This window comes from Temnothorax longispinosus, chromosome 10, assembly GCF_030848805.1.
Source record: "Temnothorax longispinosus isolate EJ_2023e chromosome 10, Tlon_JGU_v1, whole genome shotgun sequence".
Taxonomy (NCBI): Eukaryota; Metazoa; Arthropoda; class Insecta; order Hymenoptera; family Formicidae; genus Temnothorax; species Temnothorax longispinosus.
The window spans coordinates 11,640,827-11,659,684 of NC_092367.1; the positions used below are offsets into that span (position 1 = coordinate 11,640,827).

The 18,858-nt window shown below is 39.2% G+C and overlaps 1 protein-coding gene across 4 annotated transcripts in view; it reads right to left on the reverse strand.

Annotated features, from left to right (window-relative positions):
• The window catches only part of Spred (Sprouty-related protein with EVH-1 domain), a 35,856-nt gene that overhangs the window by 5,415 nt on the left and 11,583 nt on the right, over positions 1-18,858 (reverse strand). The window contains exon 2 of one of the 4 annotated variants that reach the window (XM_071791561.1): positions 11,406-11,486. The exons of 2 other annotated variants lie outside the window; for them this stretch is intronic. Coding sequence is in view for 1 of the 2 variants with exons in the window: in XM_071791559.1 (XP_071647660.1) it covers positions 29-33 (5 nt within the window). In the remaining variant the exon portion in view is untranslated. Of the gene's footprint in view, positions 1-28; positions 152-11,405; positions 11,487-18,858 lie in introns of those variants that run through there. One more of the 4 variants, XM_071791559.1, reaches the window with a different exon arrangement.

The following is an 18,858-nucleotide window of genomic DNA, read 5'->3' on the forward strand; positions in this document are numbered from 1 at the left end:
CTATCAAAGTAAAATAATAGACACATACAACATGTCTAATTCCAATAGTAATACAGTAGGTGTGTGTGAAGCTGGCGTCTCATTTTGCAGAAACTCACAAACTATTGAAAGTTCTGGCTTCCTTTTCAATAGTTCTATATCCCTGACGAAAACTAAGAAGCTTTATAAAGCGTTGACAACCGTTCAATGAGGGTTTTTTGAGAGTTTATACGCTTTCAAACTTTATAAGAACACTTACACAACGTCGTTGGATTTTGAACGCTTCCAGAACGCTTATAAAACGCTGTATATAACGTTTCATGAAAGTTCTGAAATGCTGAGGCAACGCTTTTCAGAGAACGCTCAGTATACGCTGCGTGCAGTGAGTTTGCTGTCAGATTTTTCAAACGTTCAGCAAACGCTTTTCCCAACGTCGTAAGACAAGCGTTTTCAATCCGTTCAGCAAACGCTCTTCCGATGGCAAATTGTATAGGCGCAGTAAACGATTTGTAAGGCGTTAACGCAAACGGCTTGGAGACGCCCAAGAAACGCTTTTCCCGACTCCGTAACACAAGCATTTTCCTTCCGTTCAGCAAACGTTCTTCTAACAATGCCGCTAGGCGGCGCATCTTTCTCGCATTTAAAATACATCCAGCCGCGTATATAAGCAGACCCCCTGCGAGGTGAAAAGCAGATTTTAACATTTAACGCTCTTTACGCCGTTTCTTCTAACGACAAGAGTAAAGCGGGGAGCACACACTTCTGCACAACGCATAATGCGTAAGCATAAGAAAATTGATTGGTCTATTTCCTTATGCACATGTGTATGGACCAATCAATTTTCTTATGATTACGCATTATGCGTTGTGCAGAAGTGTGTGTCCGGGCCCTAAAGGTCTATCCAGACAACTTGCATAGGTGCATAACCATACGCATAAAGAAACGGATTGGTCTATTTCCTTATGCACATGCATATGGACCAATCAAATCTCTTATGCTTATGTTTATGCGCTATGCAAGTTTGTCTGGATTGATCTTAAACGCCCATTAAACGCTCAATAAAAGCTGCACGCAGTTTTCAATGACGAAAGCAAACGCTTTCAACTTATTATAAACGCTTAACAGAGGACCTCTAAATGTTTTAAAGAACTCTCAGCAAACATCATACGTCATGTAAACGCTGTGCAAACTCTCAAAAACGTTATATACAAACGCCTTTCAAACGCTGCAGCGTTGCGATTTCCGCTCTATACGAACTCTCTACTGACCGTTTCTAAACTCTTAACGAACTTCCGCAAACGCTCACGTAAACATCAAACAAACGTTTATGAAACTTCTCATTTTCGCCAGGGTAGAGTTCCTGATAGTTTAAACAAATAGTTCTGGCCATTAAAGCCAAAAAATGCGTTAGTGCAAACTGAGACACCAGGTTCACGCAGCGTCTCACTTTGTCCTGCGAAAGTTTCCGGTACGGTATTTGTCAGATTTTAAAAGATCTATAGTTTTACATGAGTTCTAGGAAGAGTTCTGGCGATAAACATTGTTTTTTTATTTTTAAATAATTTTTATCGCCGAGAAACCTGCATTTACGGGTATATGGGTAAGACACTGGCCGATTTTCGATAGTTCTGTAAGTTCCATTATAATTCTCGTGTAGTTCTGAATGTGTTCTAACGTTTTCTAAAAAGTTCTGACAATAAGCATTATTTATTTTTGCTTCCTCATAGAGAAAGCTTTGTTTTCGTGAAAAAAATGTTTTTAAGTATTTTTGGCAAAGTGTTTAGAATGTTCTAAAACGTCGAAAAATCACTTTTGTACAAAATGTCCGTGTGTATGTATGTATGTGTGTGTGTATGTATGTTTTTGTTGTCCGTATATGCTCTAACCTCTGTAATTTTTGAGATATCGGGATGTTTTTTTTTTTAATCGATAGAGTACCTATCATTCAAGGAAGGTTGGTATTGAATTTGGCGATGATCGGAAAAGGGATTCTTTTTAAAAAAAATTTTGAATTTTTTTAGAAATGTCCGTGGTTGCTCTAACTTCCGCAAATTTGGAGATATCGATTTATTTCTAATTTTATTATATTTTTCAATCTTTTCTACCCTTATTTCATATATAATTATTTAAGATTTGGTTGATTAGATCCAGCTTTATACGCGATCAAAGGTCCATAATTTTGCTCGCATATAAAGCTAAGTCTAATCAACCGAATTTAAAAGAATTATATATGAAATAGGGGTAGAAAAGACCGAAGTAAAAATTGTTTTTTGAGTTTTCGATGCCAATGTGTTGATTATGTTCAAAAACGTTGAAAAATCGTAGAGTATCATTAAAGATAGGTTGGTGTTGAACCTCAAACTTGAAATCAACCAAATCTTAACGAATTATATATGAAATATTAAAGAATTATATATGAAATAGGGGTAGAAAAAACTAAAGAATATAATAGAATTAATAAAAATTCCTAATAATGAAGGGGTTACCGATTTTTATCTAAAAAAACAGCAAAATTTATCAAAATTTCTATAACTCAAGAACTGATTAACCAAATTTTAACGAATTATATATGAAATAGGGGTAGAAATAATTGAAGAATATAATAGAATTAATGAAAATTGCTAATTATGAAGGGGTTACCGATTTTTATCTAAAAAAATATATATGATTGCCCCAATTTCCGCAAATTTTGAGACAATGAGCTTAATTTTTTTTTAGATAGAAATCGGTAACCCCTTCATAATTAGCAATTTTTATTAATAACTCAAGAACAAATTTTTAATTTTTCGGGAAATAATACGTAATTTTTTACGGTCATTTATCGGAAAAACGGAAATGATTCAATTAGGCTACTTCTAATTTTATTATATTCTTCAGTCTTTTCTACCTTTATTTCATATATAATACTTTAAGATTAGGTTGAATTACCGATTTCTGTTTAAAGAGTGTATAAGATGTACATGTAATTTTATATAGAGTATCATTAAAATAAAGTTGTTTTGAATTTTGCAAGAGTTGGTAAAAGGGTTATCGATTTTTGCTTAAAAAATGTTAACACATAAGATTGATTATAAAATGATATAATAAATCGATGTTCGTGGGAAAAAGGTCAATCAATATCAATATCAATCGAACATAAAGCCTCTTGCACAATGCCAGGCAACAGGCAATAGGAACAGGGAATAGAAATCAGAAATCATGTATAAATGCAGAATAAACAGTGACACAATCAATAGACACAGAGTTTCAGTCACGTTGGAAATTCTGTGCCTATTGCCTGTTGCCAACTAATTATAACATTCAAATTTTTAGGTTGTAATTAACGATTTTTTGGTTATTTTTTGTTCCTATTGCCTGTTGCCTGGCATTGTGCAAGGGGCTTAAATGTATCGAAACGAAGTCGTTATAGCGCGATGCTAATTGTTTTTCTTTATGTTTTTTATTTTTTTTTAACTCCGCCTTGAACGGTCCCAAGCCCGGCCTGTTGTTTAAAAACATACAAACAGCAATATTTTAAAGAATTATAATTTAATTAAGAGTTTAAAGCAATTAAATTTTCAGAAAAGTATTTTCTTTTATAAAACCATAATTAGGACTTGGTTAGTGGAGCGAGTGTGTTGTGCATGCGTGTGAGAGTTGCGGATGAATTAGGCGAGAGTTTAGTGGGAAATTGGATACGAGGTAGGCGATAAACTGAGAGAAAGGTAGGAAGAAGAGCTTAAATTTAGGATAGGATAATAGATGCAGTAGGAAAGTATTAATTAGTGTAGGAAAAGAGCGTTAAATATTTTAGAGAGAGGAGAGGTTAGGCGAGAGAAAGCGGGAGAAGATCGCGGTGCGTTCCAAAAGGGAGCGAGATTTGCGCCACGCATAGAGTAGGTAGCGACACTAGACACTAGACGGAACGGCCTAAGCATAGAGGTAGCGGTTAAGGAGATTGGCTGGAAGAAGAGCGTGCACGAGGGGCGCACAGGATGGAGGGAGAGACAGGTGAGAATGAGAAGGCAGCAATAACGAATAAAGATGAGAATCCGGCTACAGTGTCGGATTGCTCATGCAGTGAGAAAACGGATAAGGAAGTTTTTGCCACACCAAAAGAAGAAAAAAGAGGAAAGGGAAGACTTACAAAGGAGGAGTTAAGAAGGAGAGAAAGATCGGGCTCGCTCAGCATACTGGAGTTTATGACAAGTGATAACAGTACGGCATGCGAGTTAGCAAAAGCCAAGAGAAAAAGAGAGGAAAACGAACAACGTACGATGGAAATTTTCAAGAGAGATAACAAGACAGTGAGAAACGCCACCAGGTATGGACAAAGCGAAGGATGGAGCCGGTGGGGTAGGTAAGAAGAAAGAAGAGGAAGGAGTTCTGTCAGCAACAAAGAAGGATGAGGAGGACGGTTCGCTACTAGCAGTCTTGAGAGAGATTAGAAACGAAATGAGGGACCTGAGGGAAGAGATGAGAGAGATGAGAGAGAGGATGAACGTCTTAGAAGAGGGTCGGAGAAAAAAAGAAGAAAAAGTAGAGGAAAGGATGGATAAGATAGAAGTGAGGCTATCGAAGATCGAACGAAGAAGTGAAAACATAACGGATGAAACGACCAGCGGCAAAATGGAGGAGATCGTGGGAAAGGTGGCGGAGCTGGTGAGGAAGAGAGAAAGAAATATGAAGGAAAGGAAGGAAAAGAAAATAATTTAGTGATCAAAGGACTACATAAAGAGGAAAACAAGAGCTTAATAGACACAGCAGAGACGTTTCTGGAGAGGGAGTTTGGTGCAAGAGCGCGAGTGAAGAAAATGCGGCCAGCAGGCAGAGCAGGAGGAGAGATAATAATAGTCGAAATGGACTGCTGGGAAGCGAAGGATAACATCATGAAGGAGAAGAAAAAACTGGGAAGTAAGAAAATTTTCATTGATCACGATTTGACCTTTGAGGACAGAGAAGTGCAAAGACGGATAAAAGAAAGGGCATGGAAAGAGAAAACAGAAGGGAAATGGGTGAAAATAGGTTTTAGGAAGCTAGAGATACAAGGCAGAAAGTATGTATGGAGCGAGGAAGAAAATAAACTAATAGAAAAGGAAAATTTCTAGAGGACTGCCAAGTTAGGAGAAGAGTATCAGTAAGTCGAGGCATGCAAGAGGACAATAGGCAAACACGAATGAAGGATGGAAAAGTGAATAAGATGAAGAAAGAAAATGGGCGAAAAATAATTTTTTGGAATGTAGCAGGTATAGAGAGGCAGGACAAAGACTGTTGGAATTACATAGTAGGTTTTGATTTTATAGGACTATGCGAAACATGGTTAGAGGAAAAGGGATGGGATAGAATTAAGGGTAGATTGCCAGAAACGCACATTTGGAAAAACATCAACGCTGTAAAGGAAAAAAGGAAGGGTAGGGCGAAGGGAGGATTACTAATAGGTATTAGAAAAGGCTGGATGGCGGAAGTGGAGAATTATGAAAGTACAATGATTACAGAAAGAATTGCGCGAACGAGAATAGTAAAAGAGGAAAAAGGGCTAAATATTTTTACAGTATACAATGTAGGAGCAAAGAAAGACGTTGAAGATATAATGGCAAAAATAACGGAGCAATGCGAAGGATGCGAAGGAGAGGATATTATTATAGGAGGTGATTTTAATATTAGAATAGGAAACTTAGGAGGTGGTAGGGAGGAGGAGTATGACTTTGAAAAGGAGAGTAAAGATAAAGTTATAGGAAATGGCGGCGAAAGTTTTGTGGATATGATAAATGAAAAAGGATGGTATCTTTTGAACGGATGTACAGAGGGGGAATATACGTATGTGGGTGCGAGAGGGTGCTCGGTAATTGATTATGCAATTGTAAACGATAGTGCGCAAGAGCGAGTGTTGGAATTTAGAATAGAGGACAGGGTGGACTCGGATCATTTGCCTCTGACCTTGTTACTAGAGGAAGAGGAGAATACGAGACAAACAGAGGGGTGTGCTGAAGAGGAAGAAGAGGAACGGAATATGTCAAAGAAGATCATAGTTTGGAACGAAGAGGCAAGGCAATTATACAGAGAGAGGACGGAGGAATGGAATGAAACCGAGGACCAGGAAATGGAGTCGGTGGATAGGAAATGGGAGAAATTAAAAAACGGAATCCTTGGAGCTTTAGTGTATAAGGATATTAAGGTAAAGAAGAGAAGGAAAATAGGGCACAAAGATTGGTGGGATAGGAGTTGTACCAGAAAGAAGAGGGAGGTGAAAAGAAAGTACAGAAGGTGGAGATGTGGAAAGGGAAGTAAGGAAGACTATTTGGAAGAAAAGAAATGCCTGAAGGGGTGGTTAGAGAGCAAAAGGATGGAGAAGAGAATGAGGGAAGAAGAGGAATTAAGAAAACTGAAGGACGAAAAGAAAATTTGGAACTATATAAACAGTCGAAGAAAGAAAAAAGAATGGAAAGAGAATAATATTCCGAAAGAGAACTGGAGAAGTTATTTCATGGAGCTGTTAGGTGGGACCGAGATGGTAGGAAGAGAAGAGGCGTTGGAGATGCGTGCCATGGGAACAGAAGAAAGAAATGAAGAGCAGGTTCAAGATACAGATAGAGAGCTGCAAGAAGAGGAAATAGTGAGGGCAGTCAAGAACATGAAGCTAGGCAAAGCTGCAGGTGTCGATGGAATCCCAATGGAAGCATGGCTGTATGGTGGCGCAGCGGTAAGAGGAGGTCTAATTGATCTGCTGAAGCTCATTTGGAAGGAAAGCAAAATTCCGACCGAATGGAGAACAAGCATAGTTGTTCCCCTTTATAAAAGAGGGGATAAAGAGCGAACAGAGAACTACAGAGGGATCTCGCTGCTGTGTACTGCATACAAGGTTTATGCCAAAATTCTAAGGAACAGATTGGAGGAAATAATGGAGAGGAAAGGGATGATACCTGACAGCCAAGCCGGCTTTAGGAAAGGGAGGTCCACGATGGATAATATATTTATCTTGAACCATATAGTGCAAAGGGAGAAGGAAAAAAATACGGCAACTGGGAAAGACAAGATTTTCGCAATGTTTGTGGATCTAAGGGCAGCATTCGACAACGTGGACAGAGAAATTTTATGGAAGATAATAGAAGAGAAAGGGATGGATCGCAGTTTAATAAACAGGATAAAAGAAATTTACAAAGAGACGGAGGTGACAATAAGGACGAGGGATGGATTCACAAAGTGCTTCAAGACGAAGAAAGGTGTAAGGCAGGGCTGTGTGATGAGTCCCGCCCTGTTCAATTTATACAACGCGGACATAGATAAAGTTTTAGAAAAGCGTGGTATAGGAGGAGTGGAGCTTGGAGGAGTGAGAGTATGGTCATTAGCATACGCGGATGATATGGTTTTGGTAGCGAAAAATAGAGAGGCTTTACTAGATATGATGAGCATGTTAAAAAGATTCTTAAAAGATAGGAAGCTAGAATTAAATACAGAAAAAACCAAAGTGCTAGTATTTAATAGTAAAGGTAAAAAAGGCAGAATGACATGGAAATGGGACGAAAAAATAATAGAGGAAGTAGATAGGTTTAAATATCTGGGTTTCACGTTTAATAAGAAAGGTAATTATGTCGATCATATAAAAGAGATGAAAAGAAAAGGAAGGATCGCTGCAAATAGGGTATGGGGCTTAGGAGAAAGATTATGTAAAGATGATTTTAGTAGGAGATGGACGCTTTTTAAATACCTAGTGAAAAGTGTGATGGAATACGGAGCAGAGATATGGGGGTGGAGTGAAAAAAAGGAGTTGGAAAAAGTCATGTTAGATTATGTAAGATGGATATTTAGACTAGATTTTTGCACACCGAGGTATGTAATACTAAGGGAACTAGGATTAGAGAAACTTAAAATTTGTTGGGTATAAGAGCCATGAGGTTCGAGAAAAGAAGCAGAGGGAAAAAAGATGGAAGTTTAGTAAAGGCATGTTGGGATGAAAAGGACACAAGGGATAAAAAGAAAAAAGATTTATATAATTTGGAACGGGAAAGGTTTTATAATAGCAATGGCTGGAGCTCTGAAGCAATAAAAGAATTAAATAATGAAGGTAAAAATACTGAAGGCTTAGTAAGAATAAGGGAACAGGATATTCAAGGACAAATAATAAACAGTAAAATAGTAGAGGCGAGGTATAATATAAGGTACAAAGATATAGAGGTGACAAACAAAACGCCGAGTTATTTATTAAAAGCAAACTTGGATAAAGTGAAAACAGGAGACGAGATTAGAGCGATGGTAAAATTAAGGTGCGGTAATTTTGAGGATGCAAATAAATACTGGCTTGGCGAAGAAGATACGAAGTGTAGATTCTGTAAGTCAGGTAGGGACAATTTAGAGCATTATATAAGCGAGTGCAAGATCACAAGTATGTGGTTTGAGAATTTAGGTAGGAATAATAGAGAACGATTAGAGAACATATGCGATGACAAATTTAGAATAGAAAAAGGAAAGGTGCTAAATAGATTATGGAAAAGGAGAGAGGAATGCTACAAAAAAGATAACGATGTAAATAATGTAAATAATAAGGTATTGCGGCTTGTTTTGTAAAGAAGAATGTTGTTTGATGTGTGGATGGATGTGTGAGTTAAGTAGAATTGTAAACCAAGTCCTTTCTTGGCGCATAGCTGAAATAAAGACATATATATAAAACCATAATTAAAATTTACAAAATCCATTCACCGATCATTGCCAAATTCAACACCAATCTATCTTTAATGATACTTTATCTATAAAAAAAAGTGTGCAAGTAGAAACTTGCTTCCTCATAGTTTTTAAGTGTGCAAGTATTTAAATAATTTTAATTCTGTTTAGAAGAGAATTCTCTTTAGAACTCTTTAGAAAATGTTAGAACACGTTCAGAACTACACGAGAATTATAATCAAGAGACACGGTGGTGTCTCGCGCCAAGTACATGCGAAGCGAAACCGCACCGTGACTCTTTTACGCGACGCGGACGAGTTGCAAGTAAGATAAATGTCCCAGTGCGGGACACGTACCAGTGTCCGACCACATTGAAGAAAAATATTTACTATTTATTTGAACAATTAAAAATAAAAATAAGCTTTTCCCAATTAATCGTTAAATATAAAAGTTTTTTTTACAATAATTATTATTTTTATTTTTAATTGTTCAAATAAATACTAAATATTTTTCTCCAATGTGGTCGGACACTGGTACGTGTCCGGCCACTGGGACGTTTACCTTACCCGAGATTTTGAGATCTCGATAATGACTGAACGGATCGAGTTCTGAGTAGGCTCAATCGATAGCTTGGAGTCGATTTATATAATAAGTGTTTTTATTTTTTTTCTACGTGCCCTACAAGCGGAGATATGATGCAATGATCCAAAATGTAAATATTTCGATTAAGGGGATCCTGCAGTGACTGGCGAACTTCCTCGATGTCGATAATGTCAACCTTTCTAATTTTGTTTTCCCTATATCTGTCTTTGTCTAACGAAATGACATCTGTCCTTTTTTCGATTGCTCGCCATCTCTCGCAAGATCCGGCAACTACTGTTGCTGCTCTTCTTGTTATTCTGCATCCGTATTTGCATTACTAAAATAATTTTTCGATGGATCTTTTTTTGTACGCATTGAATCTTACTTTTACTTGCACGATATTATTCCTACATGTTTTCCCAAGGGCAGATGATAAACATTATGTATGTATAAACTGCAGAATTTTTGTTTTAAGTAAATATTGTCGTCAGGTGACAGCTGTATGTGCCCAAATAAGTAACATTTTTAATTTTTTGGTGTTTTTGATATAAAATCGCGTTTTCTACCCTAGATTTTTGTGCGTACTTTAATTCTAGACCAAAAACTAGCAATTCTGTAAAGCCAATTAAAAGATCCATCGAAAAACGATAATGTCGGTAAATCATACGGCTGCAGGATCCCCTTAAGATACGTTGTTATTATCGTCGTCGCCGTCTCTTTCACTTTTTCGACACTATGCGGCGTTAATATCGCTTTCGATGATAAACCATGCGCGCGTTATTATCGATCCAGCAGGTAAATCAGATCGATATGTATGAGTTATGACTTATCGGCCAGGGGTCCTATTCTCGAATCGTTTTCATGAAACTCGCATGCGAAATTCAATACTTTTCAAATAGAAAGTCGCATATGAAAATCATTAGGGCAGGCTTGAGAATACGGTCCCAGGATAGAAAGATCAAGACATCAAGAGACACGGTAGTGTCTCACGCCAAGTACACGCGAGATCGTGTATCTTTACGCTACGCGACGAGTTGCGAGTACCTGAGATTTTGAAATCTCGATATAATCGTTAGTACTGGTCTACAACCTTGCTTTAAAAGGTATTTAAGCTCTAAGCCGTAAGAAACTGACTAATCACAGTGGAATGTGAGAAATATACTCGACTGTGATTGGTCAATTTCTTACGGCTTAGAGCTTAAATACCCTTTAAAACAAGGTTGTAGACCAGCACTTACGTGGCTGGATCGGCTTTAGCATATACATACGTGTGCGCTCAGTGCAGACAGTGCGTTCTGCGTTCAGCGCGCTCAGTTATAACCTAGATAACCTAGAATGGATAGTGACAGATAGTGATAATGCTGTGTTGTATTGCCGGGAGGCACGTTAAATTTCCTTCACCCGAGGGATAATAACCTCAAGAAAAAAAAGTGATGACAGATAGTGCTCAGTAAGCAAAAAACGTCAAGAAACATTTCAACTACATTGCATTAATGTTAAAACGTTGCTGTAATGTACAATAGTTAAAATGTTTCTTGGTGTTTCTTGCTTACTGGGTGGTAACATGTTTATATTGACTGCAGGCAGCTAATGCCGAGATTTTTAAGAAAGAAGGTGTATCCAAAATCGCACATGTACATACGTATATGCTGTGTCTTAAGTTGTAAAAGTTAAAGAGAACGAGAAAGTAATCTGTATCTATATGCACGTGTGACAAGCACTATTTTTCTAAAAAATTTATTGTATTTATATGCACGTGTAACAGGCACTATCGCGTAATAAAGATTTTTCCGAAGTATCTTAATTACTTTTTAGTGCATGTGTAGTAAAAAAGTTTCTGAGAAGAAAAATCGTCGCTCATGTTCCGTTTGTTTCTAATTAATACTTAAAACATCACGATGTCAAGAAAATGGTAATTGAAACGATAATAGAGGAAGCTTTGTTTTCGTAAATTCGTATATGAACCTTTGATTGCGTATAAAGTTGGCTCTAATTAACCAAATTTAAAAGAATTGTTGCGCCCGCGTTGAGACACCCGTTGCACGAACGAAAGTCGAAGATCGTCCCTGACGACCAGCTGTTTATTGATTGATTTACTACGATTTGTTGTTGTTTTGTTCTGAGCCTCCGTCTCCGAGCGGACGTGACAGCTCGATTCTGTGTTCAAATCCGTTTGCTCTACTTAATAAACGAGTCTATCTTTTTCTTACATTGTGTCGTCTCATTGACCGCGAGTGCCGGTTGCGGCCGCAGGGGGAAGTGATCCGCGCAGTTCCATGGGCCCAACGAACCTACGGCATTAACCCGAGTTCAAGACACCGCGGACATACACACACAGTTACACATACGCGCATACATATACACATTTCCGAGTGTTACGAAATTCCGCCCATTGTTACGATATTCCGCCCCTTAAGCTTTTTGGCCGTATCGTCTCTGACAAGAGGCGGGTGCCATTAAACAAAAGAAGAAGAAGAGTGCCGGTTGCGCGAGTGAGAGAGAGTGCGAGTGAACGAACGACTCGGCGAGCGCAACAGAATTATATATAAAATAGGGGTAGAAGAAACCAAAGAAAAGATTGTTTTTTGAGTTTTTAATGTCAATATGTTCAGTGTTTTAAAACGTCGAAATATTGCATTAAAAAAAATGTCGGTATGTATGTATGTATGTATGTATGTATGTATGTATGTATGTATGTATGTCTGTGCCAAATTTACAGAAATTTTTATAACTCCAGAACTGATCAACCAAATCTTAACGAATTATATATGAAATAGAAGTAGAAAAGACTGAAAAATATAATAAAATTAATAAAAATTGTTAATAATAAAAAGGTTACCGATTTTTTTAAAAAAATTTTGAATTTTTTTAAAAATGTCCGTAGTTGCTCTAACTTCCGCAAATATTGAGATATCGGGCTGTTTTTTTTTTTTTTAATCAATAGAGTATCATTCAAGGAAGGTCGGTATTGAATTTGGCGATGATCGGTAAAGGGGTTTTTTGCAAGTAGAAACCTTTGCTCACAAAGCTTCCTCTATGAGGAAGCCAAAATAAATAGAGGAAGCTTTGTGAGCAAAGGTTTCTACTTGCACACTTAAAAACTATGAGGAAGCAATGTGCAGGTTTCTACTTGCACACTTTACTTGTATTCATAAATTATTATTTCTTTACTTACCAACATCGTGGTATTTTAAGTATTAATTAACAAACGGAATATGAGCGATAATTTTCTTTCTGAGAATCTTTTTTACTATCCAAAATACAAAAAATTTGAAAATTTCAAAGAATCAGAGAGAGTGCCGTTATTCTACATATTTACTGAAAGTTTTATTGAATTAGAAAATTAGTTATTAGTATTAGTTATTAGACATCGGATTTTTTACGTGCAGATTGGTGGAAAGAAGCAATTAATAACTAAGGTTATGTTACTTATAATGCCTAAGATCTATATACAACTTATGTTAGGTATAAATATGTTGAACATTATAAATAACGTAATCTTAGTTATTAATTACTTTTTACCACCAATCTGCATATAAAAACTCCAATGTTTAGTTATGAGTTACAAAAAATTACTAATTACGTAAAAATTAATAATATTTAGGTAGAAGTAAATTACGCATTACTTAAAAAATTGGTAATTTGTCAGAAAAAAACGTCTAGTTACTAGTAAAAATTAGTATTTAAGCGGAAATGAATTAATTTTCTTTTGCCAATTGGTAATTAGTAAAAATAAATTGTTTATTATTAAAATAATTAGTTTGTCAAAAATAAATTACTACTTATTTAAAAATTAATAATTAATAAAAAATGATAGTAATTGTATAGATGGAGGGCCACCTTGGATGACCTTGATATTTTAGTATGTTGTCAAGGTCACCCTTTTGAGTGACCTTCATAAGGTTTCAGCCCGCGCTCGTTATTAGTTAAAAAGTTATTAATAAAAAAAGTTTGAAAAATATAGCAGCTATTTTGAGTATTGGAAAGCATAAATGACTAATATATATGTCGAAATAGTTCACGCATACACTTTAAAACCGATCACGCCTTCGGCGTATAGATTAGTGACGCGCTTTGAAAGTATTTAAGTGTTTAAAGCTCGTCAACTAACCTATGTAAATTAGTGACGCGCTTTAAAAGTATTTAAGTGTTTAAAGCGCGTCACTAACCTACATAGGTTAGTTGACGCGCTTTAAACACTTAAACTTCTGAAGGTCACTCAGGAGGGTGACCTTGACAACATACTAAAGTATCAAGGTCATCCAAGGTGGTGCCCCCCATCTCTACAATTACCAAAAATGATTACTAATTTTTTTAATAATAAATAATTAGTCTCACAATACATATATATCTATATGTAGGGATGTTCGATTCCGATTCGATTCTTTAAAAGATCGATTCTTTTGGTAAAAAAATCGCTTTTTTGAATCAATTCTTTGCTATTCGATTTCTTTGCGAATCGATTCGTTACTCTTAGAATCGAATAACCGATTCGTTTTTTTCTGTTTTTGCTGATATATACATATTTTTTGTTTTTTGGTCCGAGTTTCGGTTTAAGCCAATAAAACTGCTGCTTTTCTGTAAGAGCTGCAAGTTGATTGGCTTAAACCGAAACTTGGACACAGTTCTTGCATCGTGGACACCGGGGTTAATGCCCGTATCACACTCAAGCTATATCCACACAAACTTGCAAAAGCCCATAAACATAAGCATAAGAGAATTGATTAATCCATATGCATGTGCAGAAGGATAAGGAAATAGACCAATCCGTTTCTTTATGCATATGGTTATGCACCTATGCAAGTTTGTCTGATGGATAGACCTTCAAGGATGCCAGACTCTGGCATCCTTGAGTGTGATACGGGCATTAGATGGGAGCGTCCAACACGCGCGCAGCGCGCAGCACCCTTGCGCAGATGTTTAAACGCGCAACGCGCGTACAGAACGAGTGGGCACGTGTACGTGTACATACAGCTAGGATGCTAGGTAATGGGCAAAAATAGTTGCTTTTCATTTACACTAAAGTAATACTGAATCTCTCAGTTATGTCAGTATTTTATACTCAGATAAGATATGTCATTTTGTACTTAACCTGCTTATTTTGATGACAATTATCGCATAACAATACAGGTTATACAATAAGAATTATCTGAGTTTTGATGCAAATGGAAACCAACTAGTGTAACACAGTAAATTATTTTATTTTTGGGAGCTTTCCAGCAAGAAACACATATCAACATAGAGAAAGTCATTCTCTCTTTGTTTGATATTCAGTGAAAGACAAAAACAGAATGATTCCTGTGTCGATATGTGTACCCTGCTGGAAAGCTCCCTTTGTTGTTTGCAAATGTTAAACAAGGATGAAATAATAGTTTCATATTGCATGGTTTTATTTTCATTTGATAACACGCCTTTGCATTGTCTTCCTTTTTTCTCACAGCATTTTTGTAACGTCTCCTGTACTTCTCTTTGAATGTTAATGGTGACTGACTTAGTGTTAAACAAAAAACAATACAAAAAGTGGGTATATTTGCTAATGCTGAAGTATACTTTTTCAAAATGTTGAACATCTCCTTTCCTAATCTAATCTTTTTAAATTATTTTTTCTTTCCTTTATTCTTTTCTTTTAATTAACATTTTTCAAGATATAAAAAATATATATTTTTCATTTCTCTTTATATAATATAAAGATGGACTTCCGTTCGGCGAGCGGAGCGGGCGGTTGGCCCGAAGTTAAGAGAACGAGTTAGGAGGTAATTTTCGGCAGAAGGAAGGTCGGGGGGATGGAGTAGTGTGATGGAGGTGGTGGAAAAGGTACGGAAGAGGACGAGGAAGTGGAGGAGGCTCCAAGGAAGGTGCGGCTGGGGAATGGAGACCGAAAATCTCAAAACAGGTTTGGAGGTTAGGATGTGGAGAAGGTAGAGGAAGAGTCAGGGACGTGAGAGGTGGGAGAGCGGCGGAAGGCGCGCGCTGTCGTGGGTCACGGAGAGCGGCCAGAAGGCGGCGCGGCTGAAACTGATGTAGATGGTGAGACCGAGACAACGTTGGGTGTCGGATGCCGAACGGGTTGGCATCATTGCGGGACGTCGAGGTTAGGTGTAGCAGAACGCGCGTGACTGCGCGTGGCGCAGAGGAAAGCTTACGGAGTGGCTGTGAATGGTGAGACCGAGACGGCGCTAGGTGCCAAAGGCCGGATGGATTGGCACCAATGCGGGACGTCGAGGCTAGTGTCGGCGGAGCGCGCATGACTACGCATGGCGAGGAGGAAAGCTGACGGTGGGAAAGACTGGAAGGCGGTTGCTGGTTGGAGATTGAGGAGGTTCAAGAGGGGTGGAGTGAGGGAGAAACGGTGGAGAAAAGGGGAGAAAAGTGCAACCCGAACCGGAAGAAAGGAAGTAGCGGAGTGACTGGCCGGGGGTGAGAGAGGAAGGCTACTGGCGGACGCGGGGAGGAGCAGGAGAGAGGGGACGGGGGAGATATGAGGGAGGAAGGAAGGACGGGGTTTAGCGGTGGAAGAACAACGGACGGGGGGTGATCGAGGGAAGGAAGACCGGGGTTGAGAGGGGAAAAGAAGAGTGAGATAGGAGGCACGCACGCAACGGACACGCAGGAGGGAGGGAGGGAGTGAAATGCTGATAGTGGAGTTGGAAGATGAGAAGGAAAGAGCGGAACTGTTAGGAGAGTGTGGGGTATTAAGGCAGAAGGGGGGGATAGCGGTGGACGAAAACCTGATCATATGAGCTACAGCGAGGACCTAAAGTGCAGAGAATTAATTGTAGGAGGATGGAGAAAGAAGATAGAAGAGCGGACGGGGGGCGAAGGAGGATAAAGGCAGGAGTTACATACATGCACTCACTCGCACGGAAGGTAGAGGAGAAGTAGAGAAGAGGAGGGAGGGGAGGTTAAATGATGAAGAGACATGAGCTTTGGCGGGAAGAGTGGCGGAGGACCGAGACGGCGCCGGGTGTCAGGTGCCGAGAGGGGTACTTCGGCGGGACGTCGAGGCGGCGACTGAAGTGGAAAGGAATAGCACTGGAGAAAGCTGGTTGTTCAGGCTGAAGATGAGGGACAGAGGGCAGAGGAGACGGGGGTTAGGTGAGAATCTGAACGGGAGGGAAGAATTTTTTAAAGGGATCTGCGGCGGGGGGAGGCGAAAAGTAACTAGAGGGAGAAAAAAAGGGGGTAAGGGAAAAGAGTAAGGAGGGGGTTAAGACAGTGGGTTGTAAGGAGAGAATTGATAAATAGTTTGTATGCAGAATTGGAACAGGGGTAAGGAGTTAGCAGGAGGTGGAGCGGAGCTGGATAGGAAGCGAGGGAGGAAGTGCGAGAGGCGACAAAGCAGGAAGGAGTCCAGCTGGGAGTCAGAGAGTCTGCCGCGCGAGAAAAGAGCGCATGACGACAAAGAGTGGAGATAGAGCGAGGAGAGGGAGGAATGGAGGATGAGATTGGATGGGAAAAAGCGGGGAGGAGGGCGGCTAGGAAGGAAAGGGAAAAGGGTAGAGGGTGAGGAAGAGGAGGGAAAGAGTGTAAAAGGCCGTAATGGTCAGGTCGGATTAGGAAAAATGGATGTAAAGTGTTGGGTACGTCCCTTAAAAACGCCGCATGTGTTACAAAGACGGGAGCGGTGAGGAGGCAGAGAGCGGAAGAGTTGGAGCATGGAGAAAGAAAAGAGGGAGTCCCAAGGAAGTCCAACGGAAGAAGCGGTCAGGAGGAGGAAAAGGAGAGGCAGGGTCCGAAAGGGTGGAGTATACTAGGATGTAAAGAGTCGCACGCGGCCAGGTCGGGTATAAGGGGAGTTGTACTTGTAAAGGGTTGGGTACGTCCCTGAAAAACGCCAATTATATTGTGTAAAATTTTATGTATGTGGATAAACGAGGAGTTAGTGTAAAGGTTTGGGACCGTTCCTTAAAAACGCCTTGCCAAAGAATTATACATGAAGTATATAATTTTTCGTTACCGATCTTTTTGGAAACCGGTATCAGAAGTTTGACAAATTTTTCGGGAAATAATTGATTAAATTTTAAAGAATTGTATTTAAAACAGGGGTAGAATTGTCCGGGGAGTGCTATAAATAGTTTTTTGTTACCGATCTTTTTGGGAACCGGTATCTTTTTGGAAATTGGTTACAAAATTTTTCCAGAGAGAGAAAAAGAGGGAGGGGGAAATTTTTTTAGAGAGGAAGAAAGGGAAAGAAGGAAAGAGAGAGAGAGTGAGAGAAAAGAGGAGGAGAGAGGGAGAGGGAGAGAGAGAGGAGAGAGAGGAGAGAGAGGAGAGAGAGGAGAGAGAGGAGAGAGAGAGAGAGAGAGAGAGAGAGAGAGAGAGAGAGAGAGAGAGAGAGAGAGAGAGAGAGAGAGAGAGAGAGAGAGAGAGAGAGAGAGAGAGAGAGAGAGAGAGAGACAGACAGAGACAGAGACAGAGACAGAGACAGAGCAGAGACAGAGACAGAGACAGAGACAGAGACAGAGACAGAGAGACAGAGACAGAGACGAGACAGAGACAGAGACAGAGACAGAGACAGAGACAGAGACAGAGACAGAGACAGAGACAGAGACAGAGACAGAGACAGAGACAGAGACAGAGACAGAGACAGAGACAGAGACAGAGACAGAGACAGAGACAGAGACAGAGACAGAGACAGAGACAGAGACAGAGACAGAGACAGAGACAGAGACAGAGACAGAGACAGAGACAGAGACAGAGACAGAGAGAGAGAGAGAGAGAGAGAGAGAGAGAGAGAGAGAGAGAGAGAGAGAGAGAGAGAGAGACTATTTGCGTGTCTTATTATATATGTCCTCCGGGGCGAAGCCCGGGTAACCAGCTAGTACATATATATATATATAAAGACAAATGTCCTGACTGACTGACTCACTCACTCACTCATTCATCAATGCCCAGCCCAAACCCCTGAACCGAATTTTTGCCAAAAGTATATGAAATAGGGGTAGATTTTCCCGGGGAGTGCTATAAAGTATATAATTTTTCGTTACCGATCTTTTTGGAAACCGGTATCAGAAGTTTGACGAATTTTTCGGGAAATAATTGATCGAATTTTAAAGAATTATATATAAAACAGGGGTAGAATTTCCCGGGGAGTGCTATAAACTGTATAGTTTTTCGTTAACAATCTTTTTGGGAACCGGTTATCTTTTCGGAAATCGGTTATAAAATTTTTCCAATTTTTTAGGAAATAATTGAGTAAATCTCAAAGAATTGTATACGACGGAATTGAACTCTTCAGTAGATAAAAAGTAATATTTTTCAATTTATAGCATTTTAGAGAAAAAGAAAAAGAAAGAGAGAGAGAGAGAGAGAGAGAGGGAGGAAAATAAGGAGAAAGAGAAAGAGGAAGAGGGAGAGGGAGAGGGAGAGAGAGAAAGGGGGAGAGGGAAAGAGAGAGAGAGAGAGAGGGAGAGAGAGAGAGACTATTTGCGTGTCTTATTACATACTAGCTGGTTACCCGAACTTCGCCCCGGAAGACATATGTAATAAAACACGCAAATAGTCTCTCTCTCTCTTTCTCTCCTTTTCTCTCTCTCCCCCTCTCCCTCCCTCTCTTTCTCTCTCCCTCTCCCTCTCTCCCTCCCTTTTTCCCTTCCTTGCTCTTCCTCCTTTTCTCCAAATTTTTCGAATTTTTCGGGGATGGCAAAGATGTGTATAATTTTT